Below are 15541 nucleotides of genomic sequence, written 5' to 3' on the forward strand. Positions count from 1 at the left end.
AAGAGTAAAACCTAAGATCACAAGATGTATTTTCAATTTTTCACCCCAATTTAAAACTATAGATTTTTTGCTGTGTACGTTAACAGCATTATTCATTTCTCATTTATGTTAGCGCAAACACATGTACTTTGTCTTTTGTACTGTGTTATGTATGACCCCCTAAAACTTCCTTAAATATACAATTTTGATGATTGCTTTTTTATCACTTTTTTGGGATTTTTTTCATAAAATATATAAAAAAAATAATTCCCAAAACAAATTAAAAAGATATTATTTTTCATGATCCACATTTTTGTTTTGTGTTTTCATAAAGTTCACCTATATCCTAGTTAGTGATGGCAAAAAGAACCGTACCCAGGAGTAATATCCGCAACGAAAATTCTATGACGGGAATTCTAAAAGAGACCCATAAAATTCTCACAGAGACGAAATCTCGCACCCGGGAATAAATGGAGACAGGGACAGAAATTGAGGTACTCACCCCACGGGGACCTGTGAAACCCTACGAAAAAAAATTTACTTAAATGTTTTTATATATGTAAGTTATGTAAGTAATCTTAATTTATTTTATTTTAATTTATATGTTGAAAATTTTATGTATATATTATTATGTTAAATTTGTATTTGAATTGTGTTTGATTTGATATATTTGGTTGAATTGTATTGAATTTTATTATGGTTGTGTTAATTTTATTTTTTTTTAAAAAAATAAAACTTAATATCTGTGGATACAGGCAGATATCTACTTCCCTCAGCGAGGAGAAATAACCAGGACCCATGACAGAAATAGGATGAAGACGGAGAAAGATTTACTAAATAGGAACGGAAAGTGGAGGAGAAATCCTACCCCCATAGAAATCCATTGCCATTTCTAACCGTGAGAGACTGGCAAACTTCTACAATGCATACAAAGTTTGCCTATCACATCGGCAAACTTGCTTATATCATGATACAATTTAGATTGTATTAGTATATTTTTATTCTTTTTAATTAATACAACTCTATTCAAATAATTTAAAATTTAAAATTATAAATTTTTTTGCTTAAAATTTAAAATAGATATAATTTAAAAAAATAGATTTTAGAAAATAATGTCCTTTTAATTTATTTTGGAAATTAAAGTGTTTTTTTATATTTTATTAAAGGGAAAAAAAATCATTTTTCTTCTAACAAAGTTGAATAAATTGCTAAGGTAATCAATATATAAAGGGTAAATACATCTTGCAAGTTTGGCTATTTCTATCTTGGGATGCCGGTGAATGCATAGGAATTTTTGCAATGACGCCAGTCTTATATCGTTATTCTTTGGTGCAATGGAGAGCGGTGCAACCGTAGGCATTTATTTAGTTGGTTTAGTTAAAAAAATTACCTTCAAAAATGATTTGCACACACAATGTCCATAGAATTAATTAGTAAGTGTATACTATCATGCGAAGAACTTGAGAACATTAAAACTAATTATGAATCTCGCGTACTTTCGATGTTTATCATAGCATTAGCAACGAATTTTTCTAAGATATCCCCAACATGTACACCACAACATTTTTCAAAACAAACGAATCACGCCTGGTAGAGATAAAACAGCATGATCAATGAAATGCTAAAGTATTATCCCACAATTCAGTTCAAATGTCAGCACAGAAACACATCTAACGTCAACTTTCGTCTTAAGTTCGGGATGTTTGGGCAAAGGTTCACTTTAACTTGTTCAACAGCGGGGGGAATTCGTCCACTCAAGTAGCTCTTAGTTTATGACACTTCTAAAACTAACCAAATTTAGTTCACAAGGTGCATTAGGAATAAGATAACATTTCCATAACTCAACACTAACTAGCTTGATGGCAAGAACACGAAAATCAGCAAAAGCTGCCAGGGTGACATATAGCATGCTATTTACCTACATCCGAGTGCTTTTACTGCGAGCTGCAAGTCTAGCAGATACTTGCTCTTCAGACAAAGGTAAATAGTAGATGCGAGGAGTTGCTGTGGTCTTGCGGAAGAGATCATCCAAAGTGAGAATAGGTGGGTCAACCTTCTCTGGAAGGGGCGGTGGGGACGGAAGCCGTTCCCTTGCCGCTGGTGGGAGCTTCGACAATGGAGGTGGAGGTGGGAGAGTAGCTGGAGCTGGAGGTTGCTCCCTGCGCATACGGGGGGAAGGCTCTGGTTGTGAGGATGGTGGTGTAGGAAGAACTGCTGGACCACTGCTGACAGGGGCGGCTGCAGGAGGAGGAGGAGGAGGAGGTTCTAACTTCATTTTCACCTCCTGAGGATCAACAAACTCGGCAACTAAGAGCCGCCCACCATTTGGAGGCCATTGCAAATTATACACAGCATTTCTGGTCTCAATAGCTTCTTCAACTGATGAGTACTACATAAACAAGAAATCAATGAATGGCCACTCAGAATTGTATTATAACAGCAACAGTACAGCATGATACATGACTTTGATAGTAGCACGCAGGCAGAGACAAGAATCAAGTCTTACAGTAACATAGCAATGGGTCTTTATTTGGTCCATCCAGAAACTAGTGATACTCCCACTTTTACCAAGAAGCTCTTGCACTTGTTTTAGGGTAAAAGGACGGAGGAAACGATCGATTCGGAGGGAATTAGTTGGGGGCTTTTGTGATGGTGGAACTGCCAAAGATAAAGAAACAACAGTAAGATGGAATGGAAACAAACATGACAAGCATGAAAACTCAAACAAGTGATTACTTATCAGTTATCATCAAATAATAATCTTAAGAGAATGTATTCAATAGAGATGTGCCCAAAATGTGCCGTGTCAAAGTGTCACAGAATCAAAATTCAAAAGTGCTAGGAATATAAGAATTACCAATGAATTACCACAGATAAGAATATAAGCTTTTCAGAGACTACCCCAATCTAGAGCACATCAACTTACCAATGCGTTCTTTAGGTGCATCATCAGTTACAGTTGAATCAGACCTAGAGAAGCTGCGTTTCAGCGCAACTGGCTCGTCCTTTGGTGTAGTTGCAGCTCTGGGAACAGTGCTTTTCAGATCTGGCCCTTTAACTGTTTCGGTGTTCCACCTGCGTTGCCTTTTTGCAGGCTCATTGCTCCCAACTGAAACTTGCTCTGTAACACAAGGTTCCAGAAAAGTTCAGGAAGATTAGTGAACACAAAAAAGATTGTCTATCACTAAGAACTATTAAGTAACAACAGCATGCCAGGAAATCCAAATTACAAAGCTTTTTAAGAGGATAAAGATAACAAATATAATGCTTACCATTAAATTTTCGTTTCTCAGCCAAGGCAACAGGACTAATGTCAATGTCCTGATGAGTATCACTTTTCCCTGCAGATAGATCATTCTTCACGACTATAGTTTTACTTTCCTCCTTCACAATGGACACCTCAATATTCTCCACATTGTCTCTTTCATCAACATCAAACTTAGAATCAACATGTTTACTCTCAGGTAAATCCTCTTCCATGGAATCATCACCAGAACTTCTATCTAGGTTTAACTTTTCTGGATACCCCACATCATCATTGCTATTGATCTTGTTCAAGTCTGGAGTCGTAACATTATTGCTATTTTCCTCAACAGATGCCTTTTTCTCAAGCAGCCCTCCAACATCCATTGAGTGTGATACAGGTACATCTTTTCTGGATGATGGTTCTTCCACCATCTCCGGCCTAACAATATCTTGTTCTAATTTGACATTATCAGTAATTATAGTATCCTTTAATTCATTCTTTTGATTAATTGACACAGAATCACTAGAAATAGAATCAGATTTTACTTGAAACCCTAAACTAGGGTTGACCTCAGATACCTGGTTTTCTGGAACAGAAGTGTTGGGCATGAGATCCTCAGACGGGGGCTTTGTGTCACACTCCAGTTGGGGCTTTGTGTCACACTCCACCTGGGGCTTTGGGACCTCATTGTCCAGCTGCGCCTTTGATTCCTCATTCTCCACCTTGATTGTCGAATCATTGTTACTCTTTACTTCACTATGAGTATGCTGATCACTGACCACTACTTCAGTTGATACAGTCTCCGTGATTTTATCGGATGTCTCCACAGTAGAGCCATGAGCACTTTGCTCATCTTTCACATTTTCAGGATCTACACCGGCTGGCAAACCAGCTTGTTCGATATCTTCATCCACAGCTGACACACTACTGTTAATGTCAACTGGGTTGGCAACACCACCCTGCTTGTCATTCTTCTTGCTGTCGTCATCCACATCCTCCTGAACTTTCTCTGTGCTCTCTGTATCAATTGGCTCAACTACAACAGTATTCCCCTTCTCCACAGTTTCAACTTCTTGAGTTGGCTCAACATTATCATTATTTCCCTTTTCCATGGTTTGGACACTTTCCTCTTCAATTGTTTGAACCACTTCAACATCTGCAGCAACCGTTTGCGAATCTTCACTGCCACCACCCGCATGGACCTCAAAACCGTTTGCATCATCCTTCGAGGCAGTCTCATCAGCCTCCATCTCAGCACGAAGAGCTTCATCCAATCGCCTCACCAACTCGTCCTTCAAACCCTTGGTGGTTAATCTCCTCCTCTTCAGCTCCTCTTTCAGTTCTGTAACCTTCCACTGATGAATCGGCCGGTTGTCAAGTATGGGGTACTTCGACGACGACATTATATCCAACCACAAATCCCTGCCTCAACCTATTCCCAACAATCAAAATGGGAACAAAGAAACCAAAGAATATCAATACAAAACCCTGAAAAAGCATATATACAACAATGGCACCTATCAGAACAAATTCAAGGGACAGGATTACTCCCAAAATCAGCAAGGTTTTGTTCATGAAACAATAAGACAAAACCCTGAAATATTTATCAAGAGCGGAAAATCCAACAGAACCAAACCAAACAACCCACGGTGCGAAACTCTACGAGTTTAAGAAGTACACATGCAATCTCAGATGAAAAAATAATAATTAAAAAAAAAAAGCGATAATAGCATAACAAATAGAAAATATTTTCTTTTAATTTACTGAGTAAAAAGAAAATCAAAGAAGGGTTAAAGAATTACTCACAATGATGGCCTATTTTCAGGAGAGAATCGAAGGAAAGAGGGTAAGAGTTTTTGGTTTTACGGAAACCCTAATTTGAAAAGAGAATAGAAGGCACGAGAGAAGAAGAAACAGAGGAGCATCGAATGCGAAGAGCCAAGAAAACTAACGAATGCGCACACTGTCTTATTTACTCTTCTTGCACTCGTTTCACTTTTTTTCCGTTCCCCTGAAAGCAGTGAAACAACAACAATAATAATACTGGCTAAAATACGCAAGAAATAAAACAAGGAAGAAGAAAATAATAAATATAATAAAGATTATGTATATAATAAGTAGTATAATTAAATTTCAGTAATATCTGCGCTGAAAATGTTGGGGTTATCGAAATGGGATTTGAATTGAGCACAGAGAAACTGGATACTGGATAGTAAGTAAAGGTTATCTAAATTCTTTACAAGTAGGACTGCTGCTGCTGCTGCTGCTTCTTCTTCTTTTCTTACTTTTCTTTCCTTCGTTTTTTATTCTATTTTCTATAATTTCTATTTTGCGTCCGTCTCTTTCGTTTCATGAGGGAACCCTCGAAGTGGAGTAATGAAGATTTTGGGCCTACACTATATTACCCAAAATGATGAATTTGGGCTGGTAGTACCGAAAATACCTTTCACCTTGGCACTAATTTGGGCCTACACTATTACCGACGCAAGTTGGCACAGATAGATGAGAGTCTGTATCTCTTAACCATCTCTCCCGAGTTCGATACTCACTGGAGGATAGGAATGGAGTTTGCTTGTTTAGGAGGGTCACCCACTATGCCTCTGCAGTACCTGAGGGATTAGTCATTGAGCTTTCGGCCTGATGGATATCCTGATGCAAACAAAAAAAAAAAATAATAAACTTTTAAATAGAATTTAGATCCGCAACAAATTAGTCATTAATTTATCGAATTGAAAAATACTATGCGCAACTAAAAACTTGTCAACTATTTCACGTGACTACAGAAATGGACTAAGGGTATATATAAAACGAGTGAAATCGAGTTTATCTTGGCCTAAACTTAATTTTAAATATTGACCAGTTTTATTTTTGAGATCCTTATCCAATTTTAAACTTAATAAAATCTTACTATTTTCGAATCATAATAGCACTAAATTTAATAGGTAAAAACTGAATCTAGATAAAACTTATACCAAAATTATAACATTCACATAAAAAATATTTAGTAAGTAATAGGGGTGTGCATGGGTCGGGTGAAACCGGGTTTGATGTGACCCAGACCCGGCCCGAAATATATACCGGGCCTATTTATTAGACCCGAACCCGACCCTAGACCCGATGAAACCTATACACTTTCGGGCCACGATTATACCGGGTAAAAACCGGGTGAAAACCGGGCCATTAACATTACATTATCTTGATACCTTCTTATAAGCTAGCATGTGAAAATATCTAAATTTCCAAGACTCCAACTATTATTTGACATGGTAAAATTCACTTAGAAAAACAAAAACCGACTCTTCTCTAAAATTAAAGTATAATCATAATCAATACTAATATTGTATAATAACACCAAATATTTAAATCAATACAAATAACACAAACATTATGCATTAGTCTAAAATCTTATGCATTTTAAACATAAAATATTAACTTATAGTCTTATAATAACTAATAACATAAAATATTAAGGTTTTCAATACTTAAATTCCACATAAGAATAGTCATCATCCATCACTAATAACACAAAATATTAATTGTGTATGATGACCGGGTCACCGGGCCGACTTCGGGTGACCCGAGGCATGGCCCGGACCCGACCCAAAATAATGACCGGGTCTATTTTTGAGACCCTTACCCGACCCTAGACCCGATGAAATCACACCAAATTAGACCCAAAAGTGCTCGGGACCGGGCCGGATCTTCGGATCGAGCCGGGCCATGCACACCCCTAGTAAGTAATAACTAAAAAATAAAATTAAAAATAATCATCACTAATTTCAAAATAAGTTAGTTACACACTAATAATTCAAAGGGATATTAAAACAATTTAAACTCTTGAAATAACTAATAACAACAAAATATTTAAATAATAAATAACTACAATGCTAAATTTCATATAGATGTAACTATCATTCATCAATTAATTCATAGCCACTTGTTTTTTTGTAGTGTTGATGTGTTAGTCACATTTAAAAAACTTGTAAATTAGCCTTTTTTTATATGAAAGATTATTACATGAATTTATTAATAAAGACGTCATAACGTATATTTTTTTATTTTTAGGTCAATTGTATCGGATTAGGTGATTTGAATCTTAGTCTTAATCTTGTTGAATGATTTAATTAGACCAATTTTTTAAATTTCTGATCTAACTCTAACTACAATAAAATAAGTTAAATTTGACCTAAATCAATTAAATTTGGACTGAAATTTCTGATCAGTTTAAATCATGAACACTCCTAAAATTTGTTAAACCGCAATTGTTACCTCTCTAAGGAGTTAAGAAATATATTGATGCTACATCAAATTCTTGTAAAGTGAAAAATTGATAAAATAATACTTTAATTATATTTAAATTAAAAGGTGAGATTCATGTAACGGTTTAGTTTTTGAAAAATAGAACTTTTTTTTTTTGAAGAAATGAAATGTTTTCAATTTTTGAAAAATAGAACCTTTTTTTTTTTGAAGAAATGAAATGTTTTCAGAAGTTCAATGAAATAAGCAATTTTATTGCATTATCATTGGCTAAGTAAACACCTCTATTGCGTCAGTATTGTATTATCATGAAACACACACCTCTACTGAGCCAAACAAGCACGTTGATTAAGTCGCAAAAAATTCGGTTTTCGAGCCACTCTGACTTGAAATTTAAAAATTTTGATTTCTGTGGTTAGGCTCAATTCGACGAGTTGGACCCGAATCTTGAGAGAAAAATAATAACATAATATTATTATATTATTATTTTACCTGCTTTAGTTAAAACAGAGATAAGTTTAATAATATTATAATTGGATTCAAAATCTATCGGCACGGGCTAATGTCGGCATTCTCCAATAAATTTAGCTATGCTAGTGCTCCATCATAAATATTTTATCTCTGAGAAAATCAAGTTACTAATATCATTTATACTAATAGCTCATATATTTACCTCTGGGAGTGTAATTACTTGTGTTATAATATATCTAATTTTAATAATTATCTTCTGAAAGATATTTTAGCACTTAAACTAGGTGACTAAGCACCTTAATGCCACGACCTCATCAAGAGAAGCCTCCAGCAGCTTCATTCTCTTTTTCCTTGGCCGAACTCTTAAGAGAAAAATCACTAAAGCTTCCATTGATGTTCAAGCTTCAAGTTCAATTTTTTTGAGCTCCAAAAATTCTATAAAAAATCTAAATCGATTAAACTGTTCTTCTCTTCCTCCTCTTCATATCCATATCAGTTTTCACAAGGTAAGCCAAGGTTTGATTGCTGTTCTTCCTCCTTGTATGATTCAGCTATGTTTAATTATGGTGTAACTTGTTGTTTTTTATGTTTTTTCTTGAAATCTTTTGTCTAGGCACCTTGTGGATCAAGAAACTTTTATTTTCAGCAAGAGAAAGGAAAGAAAATCTCTCTATCCCATGATGAAGGTTCAGCCTTCACATATCTATTGATTTAAAAGTTTATTTTGATTGAAAATTAGGTGAAAGTGAGCTAAATAACACCTAGAAAAATTAATTGTTAAGAGCTGAATCAAGAGATAAGGTTTGACTAAATTGTTAATGATTAATTATGTTGTTGCTGTGTGGTTGATTAATTCATGTTTAATGTTTAAAATTAGATTGTTATTGTAAGGTCCCACATCGGTTGGAGAGGGGAACGAAGCATGCCTTATAAGGGTGTGGATACCTCTTTCTAGCATGACGCGTTTTGACGAGTGAGTGTGGGGGGCTTCGGCTATCATCCCTATCGTCAAAGGCAAAACCGTGAAACCTTGTGTGCCAAAGCTGATAATATCGTGTTAGCGGGTGGTCTAGGCTGTTACAGATGGTATCAGAGCCGGAGCCTAGATCGATGTGCCAGCGAGGGCGCTGGGCTTCCTTACGTGGGTGGATTGTAAGGTCCCACATTGGTTGGAGAGGGGGAACGAAGCATGCCTTATAAGGGTGTGGATACCTCTTCCTAGCATAACGCGTTTTGACGAGTGAGTGTGGGGGGTTTCGACTATCATCCCTATCGTCAAAGGCAAAACTGTGAGGCATTGTCTGCCAAAGCGGACAATATCGTACTAGCGGGTGGTCTGGGCTGTTACAAAATTGTAAGGTCCCACATCAGTTGCCTTATAAGGGTGTGGATACCTCTTCTTTGCATGACGCATTTTGACGAGTGAGAATTGGAGATTTCGACTATCATCCCTATCGTCAAAGAAAAAATCATGAGGCCTTGTATACCAAAGCGGATTTGTGGTGTAATTTTGGTGTTTTAAGAGCTTGATAATTCAGTTTCATAATGAAGCATGAAAACCGAATTGATTATGAGCTTAAATGAGCTGTGTTTAAGCTTTAATCATGAGATGTGATATTGGTGGTTGGAAGTTGGAGTTAAAAGAAATAAAAAAAGTGGTAACCAAAAAGATTGAAAAATATGTGAAAAGTAAGTTTAAAGCCATGATGAAACATAGTTTATGGCTGCGGTTCCATGCATGCATGGATGGCATAACTATGTGACATCAAGGATACAATGATAAATAACTAAAAGATTAACAGTAAAACGATAATTTCAAAATTTAGAGGTATTTTGGGCATTAATAAAAATGTTTAGTAACAAAATAAAAATTTTATAAAAAAATATAGGGATATTTTAGTCATTATAAAAAAGTACAAGGATATTTTGGTAATTATATAAAAATATTGGGACAAAATTTAATTATAAAAATATTTTAGGTTTAAAATATAAATAGATAAAAATTTTGGAGCCAAACTGTAATTTCTAAAAGTTTAAGGATAAAATATTATTAAATAAGTTTTAATGATAAAATATTAAATAATATTATTTTATTAATAATAATATAATAGTTGAGGGACAAAATAGTAATTTCACATAAAGACTAGGAGTAAAATAGTAATATTTTTAAAAACTTTAGAAAAACTATTTAAAGCTCAAAATCTCATAATTATCTTAAAAAAAATACTTTTATAAGAGCAAGAGCAGGCTAAGGAGATGATAAAAAGATGGAAGATAATAAAAGGAAACAAGTTACTAATGATGGATAAGAAAAGTTACAAGTTGAGTATCGACTGTCCGCGGCAGATAGATATGTGGTGATACGCCCACCGAGAATGCTTTCCGGGGATACTCAGCTATAATGTTGCACCCGTAAGACAAAGAGGCTGCTTATGGAGGTATCATCAGCACAATTTCAGCTATAATGCTATACCTGTAAAGCCATATCTGGACTTGATTCTGGTAACGTCAGGAGCAAGTTTGTAAATCTGCACACTAGGGCTAGACATGCATCATATTTGTGTGCACATTTTTTTCTGTTATGCTTTCTGTTTGAACATATGTTTTCTGTATTATATTCCTTACTAAGGACTTTCCAATTCTTACCCCTTTTCTTCCCTTCAAATGAAAACGAGAGCTCTTTTCTACGAGCTTGTGTATCCCTGCATATACGAGGATTCGATATTCAGGAATTACTATGTTATAGCTATGGACCCTCGTATCCGTCTTTACGTTATGCGAGATCATCCATTTCAACACTCCATAGATAGCCCAGATTTTGATTCTAATGCACTGTACGAGGTTTTCATTATCTTGGTTACACCTAGACGTACCGGGGCACCCTTTTCTTGATGGTCTCGAATATCCTTTTACTGCACAGCCGGTGAATCAAGCAGCACCTGAGCCTGATCTAGTGGATGCATATGTAACACTCTACCACACTAAGCTTTACGCTTAAGTCGTAAAACAGAGGTGGTGTGGAATTACGACCTCTAAAATAAAATGAGTACATATAATAGCAGAAGAATTATAATATGTTAGGAGCCTTGAAGAATAGGAAAAATAAAAATCGCGAAATAAAAGCGCAACGCTCAAGGAATGAGTTATCTTGCGTGCTAAGAAAACCATAACTATTAATAATAAGATGTCAAGAGAAGGAATAGAGTGCCAAAGATACAAAATAACAAGCTCCTAACTCAGCCTGCGAAGTCAAGACTGGCCAGAGAATATTTACATATATATATACATACATATCCAAAACTCAAAAGTTCATATACACGATCCTACCACTCCATAAACCTCTAAGAAGATCAAAACGAACAAGTTATGCAGAGAGAAAACTAAGTACATATATACATCACTGTACAGCAAAACTACCCAGTAACTACTCCGCTTCAAGAGTCCAGACGCCTAACGAGATGCCTCTCGACCTGTATCTAAAAAGCAACAACATAGTATGAAATGAGAACCGGAGGTTCTCAGTATGGTAAAGGTTCCACACACATAATATATAAGGTTCTGGGAATACCAGAGGCAATCCTAGAACACCGACACTCAAATTATAGAGCTTAAAGTATCAAACAGAAGCCATAAAAGGTAGTTTTCTAAGAGTATCTAAACCTAACATAACTTAACCTTAAATATAAGTCCCATACTGCCATTCTGCCATACCTCCAACTCCATCATATATTTTCACAGATAAATAGACAGATAAAGGCAAGCACTAGAAGGTTACAAATACTGCAGGTAACAAATACACATTTAACATGGCAAGTACATGTAGGCACACCCAATTAAAGCACAAGCAAGTAATTCAAGTAATATGCATATGATGCATGCCTGTCCTATGGCTGATGAGGCTCATCTGTCGGTTATCCAGCCAACCCGACAAGTCTGAATTGAACTTATACTGTCCCCCGACGTGCATCCCCAAGAGTCTATGCATCGCTTTATCTCAAATAATTAATATTGCTCAATGGGGGTAACATTCCCGGAAATTTATATAGTGCCCAGTCATACTTACGTTGTAGGGTCAACAGAGTATCGAGTTTTCAACCTGGTACACGTGGTGGCAAGCCACGACACTTTATCCAGGGAATCTCGTATCTCAGATCATTCAAATTCATAAGCCATATAAATAATTCAATTATAATTCATCAACATCCACATCATTCTCAATCGCATCTCATTCATCATCATACATCAATCATATTCAATCCTTATCCTTCATTATCACACTTCCCATTCCGTCTATCAATAGTTCTAATTCAAAATATAATTCATTCCTTTCTAAATAAACCAAACTTAAAACATACTCATTTTCTTAATAACTCAAATCAAATCCTATAACCTTTGAATCTAAATCTTTTCAAATAATCATCTAAACAAAATCTCTAATTTTTATAAAATTTCGGCAACATCTCCTCTAAAACTCAGACTTTTCTACCCTTTTCGGGTCCAAACCTGCATTCTTTTCAATTCAACATACCCTTCCTCATCATCATAACAATCACCACAATAAATCTACCTCAGATCAACAATTATACTCATACAATATTCAAATCCAACAACCAAAATTCAACTAAGAATCATAGTTCACAAATCCTAGGCTTTTAACACAAAATACCGCAAATCAATAATTCACCAAAGCACCAGTTACTCAACAAGCACCAAACCAACCATGTTCATCAACAAGATACTAAGTATTAAATATACACATGCAATCCAACTTATTCTATGGTCATCTAGCCTAAGTTTTCACAGAATATTATATATTAAATGCAAGAAACCTAAACCATACCTTAGCCGATTCCCAAGTATTATTCCAAGACAATTTTTTTAAAAGAACACAGCCCTCAAAACCTCAACTAATCCGCTTCCTCCAAGTTCTAGTATTCACAATTTCGAGCTCCAATTAGTTATTCACAACCTAATACACATTTATAATACATATATACCCAATTTAATACTCAAAGCTCAAATTTAGTAAAATTAAAATAGAATTATGGTATCCTCACCTTAATTGGATCCTAAAACATCAGAAATCAAAGGAATTCAACATCTCTTCCAATTATTTGAAAATTGGGGGAAAAGAATGGCTGGAAGTGATTAATGGCTTACCAAAGAAATCGTTCTGATAAAAATGTAGAGCTTGACGCGGTGGACACGTGGCGGCAAACGGTGCGGCAATCGGAGCTCCGACGGAGAAGTTACGGCATTCGGGGGTTGACGCAAGGGTTTCGTGCCCTTCTTTTCTCCTCTCTGGTGCGTTGCTTCTACTGCATCATTGAAGAAAGAACGTGAGCTTTAGCTCATTTAAATGCTGGCCGGTTGGGCCCATGGGCTCGGTTCGACCCGTTCGGTCCATTCTTGGGCCGATTTCTTCAAAATTGGTGTCAAAATTCTCGTTTCGATGAGATCTATCCTAATTTAATATTATATTCACATTTCTAATATTACTTATTAAAAAATAATTTATTGACTAATTATCTACTAATTTAACGGGGTTTACATCCTACCCACCTAACAAAAAATTTTGCCCTCAAAATTCTGATTAAGTTACTTGAAAAGAGATGTGAGTAGTCTTTTCGTATATCTGATTCGAGTTCCTAAGTATGTTCCTCGATACCAGCTCGACTCTAAGCTACTTTTACCAATGGTACTTCCTTCTCACGTAATCGTTTAATGCTAGTGTCATCAATTCTTACTGGAATTAGTGGAAGTGTTCGATCTTCTCTTACTTGAATTGGTTCTGGTTCAAGAACATGACTTGCATCATGAATATACTTCCGAAGCTATGACACATGAAATACGTCGTGCAAATTCGAAAGATACGGTGGCAAGGCAATTCTATAAGCCACTGGCCCAATTCTCTTCAGAATCTCAAACGGTCCAATATCACGAGGATTCATTTTCTTGGTCTTAATGGTTTCTCCCACTCCAATGGTTATTGTAACTTTCAAGAAGACATGTTCTCCTTCTTCGAACTCCAAAGGCTTTCTCCTTTGATCATCATAGCTCTTTTGACGGCTTTGGGCTATAAGCATTCGATTACGAATCTTCTTTATCTGTTCAGTCGTTTTAACTATCATCTCAGGCCCTAATAAACTCCTTTCTCCAGTTTCATGCCAACATAGTGGAGACCGACATTTCCTGCCGTACAAAGCTTCGTATGGAGCCATTCCAATACTTGCATGATAGCTATTATTATAAGCAAACTCTATTAATGGCATATACCTATCCCAGCTTGCCGGCTGGTCCAATACACAAGTCCTTAGCATATATTCCAAGGTCTGAATAGTTCTCTCTGACTGACCATCTGGCTGAGGGTGATACGCAGTACTCAAGCTTGACTGAGTCCCAAATTCACGCTAAAAAGCTCCCCAGAACCTTGATGTGTGATGAACGGATAATTTATACGCTTTTTGACATTGTTTTCAGTATGTTTTTAGTAGATTTTAGTTAGTTTTTATTATATTTTTATTAGTTTTTATTTAAAATTCACGTTTCTGGACTTTACTATGAGTTTGTATGTTTTTCTGTGATTTTAGGTATTTTCTAGCTGAAATTGAGGGACCTGAGCAAAAATCTGATTCAGAGGCTGAAAAAGGACTGCAGATGTTGTTGGATTCTGACCTCCCTGCACTCGAAGTAGATTTTCTGGAGCTACAGAAGCCCAATTGGCGCTCTCTCAATTGCGTTAGAAAGTAGACATCTTGGGCTTTCCAGCAATGTATAATTGTCCATACTTTGCCCGAGATTTGATTGCCCAAACCGGCGTTGCAAATCAGCTTCAGAATTCCCGGCGTTTAACACCGGAATTGGCACAAAAATTGGAGTTAAACGCCCAAACTGGCACAAAAGCTGGCATTTAACTCCAGGAAAAGTCTCTACACATGAAAGCTTCAATGCTCAGCCCAAGCACACACCAAGTGGACCCCGGAAGTGGATTTTTACCTCATTTACTCATTTCTGTATATCCTAGGTTACTAGTTCACTATTAATAGGACCTTTTGACATTGTATCTGGACCTCATGACACATTACACGTTTCTTATTGTATCTTCTACGGCATGAGTCTCTAAACCCCATGGTTGGGGGTGAGGAGCTCTGCTGTGTCTTGATGGATTAATGCAATTACTACTGTTTTTCATTCAATCACGCTTGTTTCTATTCTAAGATATCACTTGCTCCTAAACTTGATGAATGTGATGATTCGTGACACTCATCATTATTCTCGCCTATGAACGTATGCCTGACAACCACCTCCGTTCTACCTTAGATTGAGTAGATATCTCTTGGATCCCTTAATCGGAATCTTCGTGGTATAAGCTAGAATTGATGGCGGCATTCAAGAGAATCCGGAAGGTCTAAACCAGTAAACCTTGTCTGTGGTATTCTGAGTAGGATTCAAGGATTGAATGACTGTGACGAGCTTCAAACTCCTGAGGGCTGGGCGTTAGTGACAGACGCAAAAGAATCATTGGATTCTATTCCAACCTGATTGAGAACCGACAGATGATTAGCCATGCTGTGACAGAGCATTTGG

At 36.3% G+C, this 15541-nt stretch overlaps 1 protein-coding gene across 2 annotated transcripts; it reads right to left on the reverse strand.

Annotated features, from left to right (window-relative positions):
• Nucleotides 1–1463: 1463 nt before the first annotated feature.
• Nucleotides 1464–5567, reverse strand: LOC130955127 (formin-like protein 5). Of its 2 annotated transcripts, XM_057881924.1 has the most exons (6): nucleotides 5467–5567; nucleotides 5033–5237; nucleotides 3252–4658; nucleotides 2906–3100; nucleotides 2486–2637; nucleotides 1464–2368 (listed from the first exon to the last, which is right to left on the reverse strand). In XM_057881924.1, exons 3-6 carry the CDS (start codon nucleotides 4627–4629, stop codon nucleotides 1898–1900), a joined length of 2196 nt encoding a protein of 731 aa, XP_057737907.1. In that variant the 5' UTR covers nucleotides 4630–4658; nucleotides 5033–5237; nucleotides 5467–5567; the 3' UTR covers nucleotides 1464–1897. The 2 variants fall into 2 exon arrangements, with proteins under 2 accessions (XP_057737907.1, XP_057737906.1); XM_057881923.1 differs by lacking the exon at nucleotides 5467–5567 and having other exon boundaries at nucleotides 5033–5458.
• Between the last annotated feature and the right edge of the window lie 9974 nt (nucleotides 5568–15541).

Source organism: Arachis stenosperma, chromosome 10 (genome assembly GCF_014773155.1).
Source record: "Arachis stenosperma cultivar V10309 chromosome 10, arast.V10309.gnm1.PFL2, whole genome shotgun sequence".
NCBI lineage: Eukaryota > Viridiplantae > Streptophyta > Magnoliopsida > Fabales > Fabaceae > Arachis > Arachis stenosperma.

What these genes read in the sequence shown, in the direction of transcription:
- LOC130955127 (XM_057881924.1), bottom strand. Translation starts at nt 4,629, where the DNA reads ATGTCGTCGTCGAAGTACCCCATACTTGACAACCGGCCGATTCATCAG. An exon ending in TGAGAAACGAAAATTTAATG is followed by an intron (nt 3,101 to 3,251) that starts GTAAGCATTATA and finishes CTTGTGTTACAG; the next exon opens with AGCAAGTTTCAGTTGGGAGC. An exon ending in AGACCCATTGCTATGTTACT is followed by an intron (nt 2,369 to 2,485) that starts GTAAGACTTGAT and finishes TTGTTTATGTAG; the next exon opens with TACTCATCAGTTGAAGAAGC.